The sequence below is a fragment of the Austrofundulus limnaeus genome, unplaced genomic scaffold, assembly GCF_001266775.1.
Source record: "Austrofundulus limnaeus strain Quisiro unplaced genomic scaffold, Austrofundulus_limnaeus-1.0 Scaffold253, whole genome shotgun sequence".
NCBI lineage: Eukaryota > Metazoa > Chordata > Actinopteri > Cyprinodontiformes > Rivulidae > Austrofundulus > Austrofundulus limnaeus.
Window position 1 is genome coordinate 743987 of NW_013952655.1, and position 6240 is coordinate 750226.

The 6240-nt window shown below is 36.9% G+C and overlaps 1 protein-coding gene across 1 annotated transcript in view; it reads right to left on the reverse strand.

Annotated features, from left to right (window-relative positions):
* Nucleotides 1–225: 225 nt before the first annotated feature.
* Nucleotides 226–6240, reverse strand: part of cxcr3.1 (chemokine (C-X-C motif) receptor 3, tandem duplicate 1) — a gene marked incomplete in the record, with an annotated part of 11117 nt that continues 5102 nt past the window's right edge. The window contains 2 exon segments of the mRNA XM_014020453.1: nucleotides 226–1239; nucleotides 1314–1592. Coding sequence (XP_013875907.1) covers nucleotides 607–1239; nucleotides 1314–1592 — 912 coding nt within the window.

The following is a 6240-nucleotide window of genomic DNA, read 5'->3' on the forward strand; positions in this document are numbered from 1 at the left end:
AAATAAAAACTTACTTGATACTTACATGATATACTTGGTAATTATGGGGACTGGGTTATGAAATGATTAGTTACTTTGTACAATACCAGGCACATATTTGGTACTGTAATATGTACAGGCGCTGACTGTCCTGAAGTTTGAATAATATAAAGACAACAGCTAGTAAATACATTTTCCCAACATTTGTTGTCTTGCTACTAACAAGGAATAAAAAAGTACTTTTTTGATTTAAAAAAATGCACGTTTATTCTGCAATCCAAAACATACAGCACTGAAATTACAATAAAAATTTATTAGGAGTATTAAGATGTGTCACATTTACTTTAAGTTGTCCTGAGCTTGTTATATTACACTGTATATGTTTACTATATGACAATGAATGATGATCAGAAAAAAATACATAGAGATGAAAATAAAAAACTGGGAAAAAAGAGTAAAAAAAAGAAAAAATAATCTAATTACTCTTGAACGTCATGTGCTGAGAAACTGTTAAACTTTAAAATTGTATGTCTTTTAATTTATGTCCATTTTAACACAATATGTATGTTCTTTTAGAGGATTTGGAAGCAAGTATAAAATAAAACTGAATTACAGATTTATTGACTGTTAGCAGCCCAGGATGTTCAGCACCTGACGCCTGAACTTCACATCAACAACAACGTACAGGATGGGGTTGAGGCTGCAGTGCAGGTAGCCCACCGATGATGTCACCGCCAGAGCTTTGCCCAGAGAAGTGTTCACTTCACTTGAATAGGTTTTATTGTTTTGCTGAATGGTGTCTATCATGAGAGTGATATTGTATGGGGTCCAGCAGATAAAGAAAACTGCCACCACAGCTATGATGACTCTGAAAGCTCTCTGCTTTTGGAGGCCTTGGGTGCCGCACCGCAGCTTCCACAGGATGCAGGAGTAGCAGACGATCAGGATAGCTGAAGGGAGCAGAAAGCCCACTGAGTGGTACAAACCCCGTGCTGCTAGTTTGAAAGCACTAGCGTACTCTGGACCAAATTTGTAATACTCGCGAGAACACTCAGCTCTGTTTCGTCTGTAATCATCCACAACTTCTAAAAAGATCCAATCAGGGACAGAGAGGAGCAGAGAAAACAACCAAACCACCAAACAGCTGACTTGAACCACCCAGGGMTTCCTGCGGGTGTACATCTGAGTAGCATGGACAATGGACAGGTAGCGGTCCAAACTGATGCAGGCCAGGAGGAAAATCCCACTRTAGAAGTTGATCTGAAAGTAAAARGARAASAGTTTTAGTGAATTDTBRCATTTTCAACACATTTTCWTTATTGTACAATTTTTACCGTAAAARTAGTTCCAGTAATTTTGCATAGTGGGTTACCAAATGTCCATCCTGTTTYACTAGCAGACTGTACAGCAGAGATGGGCAGCGTCACCAGCAGCAGGATATCTGAGATACCCAGGTGAAGGATGAAGGTGTCCGTCACGCTCCAGGTCTTCCTGCTCYGAAGCAGGACTCCCAGCAGCAATCCATTTCCCAGAATACCCACAACAAATGCCACAGAGTACAGAACTGGGATGAAGACCGCTTTGAAAGTCATTCTGTCAGTCATGTCGTAGATCTTTGCTTCAACGCCATCATATTCATCCCAAGTATAATAATCACTGAACATCTCCAACAGATCATCGAACCACGGGCCATGTGAGAAATTACCGGTGTGCTCCATCCTGTAGATCTGTAAAAACAGAAAAATATACTGAAGCAAAGCTAAGAAGCTCAAAATTGGAATTTTACTAAATACAATCTAGAGAAAACGTATACATATAGATGAATAAAAAGGTTATTCTCAGAATTCTTACTCAGTTACAGATTTGAATATATGTTTGGTGCTTCTCAAACAGAAAGTATGAGAACTGGAAAAGAAGAAAGAGAAAGCACAATTTTTTCACTATTTAAAAACCTGTGTAGCTCCTGGAAACAATATATCATTAAAAATAATTTACATCAAAACACTAAACTATAAAAGTTAAAAAAAGGGGGGGGGTCACAATTGGTACAATATCAAGTTACAAGGGGCCTTTCATTTTATTGCTGTTTTTTAGAATTAACGAAAAAGTGTTCAGCAAACAGGCCACACTGACATGTGTTTATTCGTTTTGTTTTAGGTTCAGAGGGATGAAGTCTTACTCAATCCTGACTGGGAACCTTTTCACACAAACATTGACCAGTTTAATATTACCAATTAATCAAATTTGCATGTTTTTGAATGAAGACAACCAGAGTTATCAAAGAAACCATGCACATTCAAAGTCCAAACAAAAAGACCAGATATACCCAAGAGATGTTCTTAATGTGGGGTTCAACCATCATCAAAATTTGACCAATTGTAGTTAACAAGCCTAAAAACACAGTATGAAGTAATAAAGTTCAAACTTACAAAACGGTTTATCAGATGTTGTAGGTCACACAAGCTCAACGCAGAAATGAGCTTTCTCTGATCCAGTTTTGCTGATAACAGCATGCAAGCTCTAAAGAGGAACCCGAAACAAGCAATAATGGCAACAAATCTGCTTCATCGACATTTTTAAATCTTTCGTTTTACTTCTTTTTTCTGTAATATAAAGGGGAAGACTGGATGCAAAAAACTTTAATAAAAAAGGCAGTAATATCAYATTTYCTTTTCTTTTCTTTTCTTTTCTGTTTTTTAACCCACCTGCTCTAGACAGGGCTGTAAATATGCACCATGACTTTTCTTTTTTTAAGATCTATGTTGACAGTTTCATTATATTAATAGCTCAATAAAGTGTTTTCTTTAGAAACAGATAATAAACCAAAAGGGAAACGATCAACAGCTTTGAGCAGAGTTTGGAGTCCTGACAGTCATGTGGTACCAGACCATTAAAAGTATTTTTATATTGTTTTCTATCACATCTATTCAGTGTTGGTGAATGCATAAGCCAGAAACAAAAAGAACCATTGCTGAATGACTTTCTGCAAAATTAACTGTCAGATGCAACTCCGTTTTATTTTTGCTTCTGTCTTCTGCTGCTGAGAATAAAATATCAAAGAAAAAAATCATTTTTTCCTTCTCTGCAAGTCACATCTTGCCCTCTAAGCTTTTTAAAGTCAACACAAATACATAAATGTATAAAGGAAACTTTCTCAATTAGTTTCTTTTGTGGGGAATTCCATGTTCAGTCGTGTTACTGAGAAGGAACAAAAACCTCTTTTTATTTTCTACTTTTCCTTTATAAATCTCTTATATCTTCGGTTTATTAAAGTTTGTTGAACTTGGACATTTTGATTGACAGTAACATCATGTGGCGGCATATTACTTGTCATTATTAGTCTTAAGCATCACACTGGACAAGTTATTTCCTTTCTCTACTTGAGCTCATCAGTGGGAAAAGAATGAAAAGCAGTGAATCTAAATTTACCCCATAGTTTATACAAACCAATTACAGAAAATGTAAGAAATTATTTTATAGTGTGCCGTTAAAGTATTGAAAAAAGTTGTTTAAAATGGAAATAATTGTGSTGTAATGATGAGTAGTTAGTGACTTTGTCTAAACATCTTGTTTAGCAAATTACTGGATTAAAACTTTTTTCAGTTTCAGTTTTTAAAGCTGCAGTAAAGAGAAGTGGATTGCCTGAATCTTTGAACAAACACATCTTCCAGGTCCCTCCCCCACTGCTCTCTTCTTACAGCCCTCCCTCCACAGCTCTTCCCCACAGCAGACCCTGCCATAAACGCTCAGGCTTAGCAGCAGAACYACCAACGATGGCGTAAAAACAYGGCACATTTAAAACTCTCAGAAATGAGTTTTCCTGTAACTTTAGGYCGTTTCTCCTTCACAGCTGCAGCTCACCGGCAATCGTGGGCTTGAACGAGGGTACTCTAAATGCTCTATGAGTGGCTGTTTCTGATCGGGAGCGGTGYATTTTCTGCAAATGGCTGTAGGGTCACTGGGAGAAGCCAGAGGAGCTTGATTTGTTCCCCCACAGATTATCTGTCTCATCTACTGCCAGTAAAAGTTTTAACAAATAGAGAAAAAAATACTTTTTATAAGTTACCAACTTCAGCTTTAATTGTGTGACTTTTTTTAGTCTTACTGTGCTGTGATAAGATAGAGTGCACAACTGGTGCATCAAAAAAGAAAATGGTTAAACAAAACAAAAAACAAAATTAAATTGAGAAAACTTCTGAAGCAGAACWTCTTCATCGTTAGAGCTTCAAGTTMAGTTGTTTTAACGTTTTTGTTTCTATATGATTGCTCATCATCTGGATGATTGAACATTTTCACCAGCACAGCTAATGTAATTCTTAAATAGCAGTGTTGATTTTAGGTAGGTGTAGCCCGAAACAATAAATAATGTCTGTTTTTTTGGATTGCTTTGACAAATTTCACATTTTACAAACTGAGATTTAAAGCAAACAAACTTTATTGCCCCATTATTATTGTATTTGCTTTATTTCTAGTAGTGTATGGAAAACTGCTTGCATGCATGTTGAATCAGAAAGTTAGATTAATACAGGAAACGCATGTTTGGTTACCTTTAAATGACAAACATTTGGGGACTGAGGGAGAAACAGTTTAGCAGTTTGTTGCTTCTTTATGTTGGCGTMACYGYCCAGCTCCAATCTGCTGAAAATAGAATGKTTCATTTATTTATAAATGTTTTTATTTTATGTGATTTAAAAGCTGTGGGTGGGTGTTTTTAGRTGCATCCAAATCAGACAAGATTGTTTTGTTGTCTATTTCGCTCTTTTCACTGAAAGCTTGTGGTTAAAGGCGTGCTTTTGCTTTGTTTCACTTAGTTTCAGTTTCCTGTTAACATTTTAATGATTTTAACAGAAATGGGGGTGTGTAGGCACAAGCTTTTCAGTTTCTTTTTCCCTTCTGATCTTAGCAAGAAATAYGTGGAAACTTTCAGAAATTTCTATTCACTCTCAGTCTGCAATACTAAAAAATATATGTTAAAGGCTTCTCTCCAGTCAAAAAATTTCATCAGAAAAACYAAATATTCTGTCATTTTTTTACCCAGTACACCTTGGATATGAGGTTTGAAAGACAAAGCTGTAAATTAAACAGTTAAATACCAGCTTTTATTGTGTCCAACTGGACTGCAGTGAGCACATAGTAACACAGTAATAAGAGCCAAAAGTTACACAACAGAAATTAATCAGTGACAGATTTGAATCCCTTTGTAACAGAACTGAACCAAGGAGTGCAGACTTTCACAAGGAACTAATATAAACTTAAATTTATTTTAAAAATTTGTAATAAAACAAAACTTGCAGAAACTTTTGACAAAGAGGCACAAGGAAAAACAGACGCGGACTGAAAATCAGCAAGACTCTGCAGACAAGAATGCAAAGCAAGGACAGAAAATGGTCAGTGAAAATGAGGGGAGTGCCTGCTGCTGTGACTGGTGAAACAGGGAAAAACACTGAGGAGCAAGAGCTGACTGAAGAGCAGAAACTGACCTATGTCACAGAAAAACACAGGAGCAGGACAATTCACAGAATAATAAAGATGTAACCAACAGATAAAAAGAAACCCAACAATAAAAACCAAAGACAATCACCAAATGCAACAAATAGCCTCCCTGTTTGGGACAACTTGATCCCACTATTTCACCTCCTCCTGCAGCGTATGGAAAAAAATAGCGACCCCTGAAATTCTTGTTGCAGCCCACCATACTTAGACATTRATGAGTTGTTCCTAAAGACAGGGCTGGCCTGTGAAATAGGCAGTTCAGGCAAATGCTAAAGGGTACAGTCTATAGGGGCGCCACAAATTGGAGATCAAACAAACATTGTACAACTTTTTATCAGAGTGAATRAAAATTTGTTCTGTTTAACAGTGATTTTTTAATGCACTACACATTCTCCTCTTAACAGCTGTTCTAGAGATGTGTCTGCTGCTAGATCTCTGTGTGGCATTGATCTGTTCTCTAATCTGASCTGCTGTTAACCTGAGATYTCTGAGGCTGGTGACTCATGAACTTATYGTCCGCAGCAGAGGTGACTTGGTCTTCATTTCCTGGGGCGGTCCTCATGTGAGCCAGTTTCTTTGTAGCGCTTGAGGATTTTTGCGACTGTACTTGGGGACACTTTCAAAGTTTTCCCAATTTTTCGGACCGACTGACCTTCATTTCTCAAAGGGGCAATATCATGTAAAATCAACTTGTTGAGTTTTATATCATGTTATATTGTTATACTCTTATCAAAATGATGTCCAAAGCCTTGCTTGACTCATTCATGC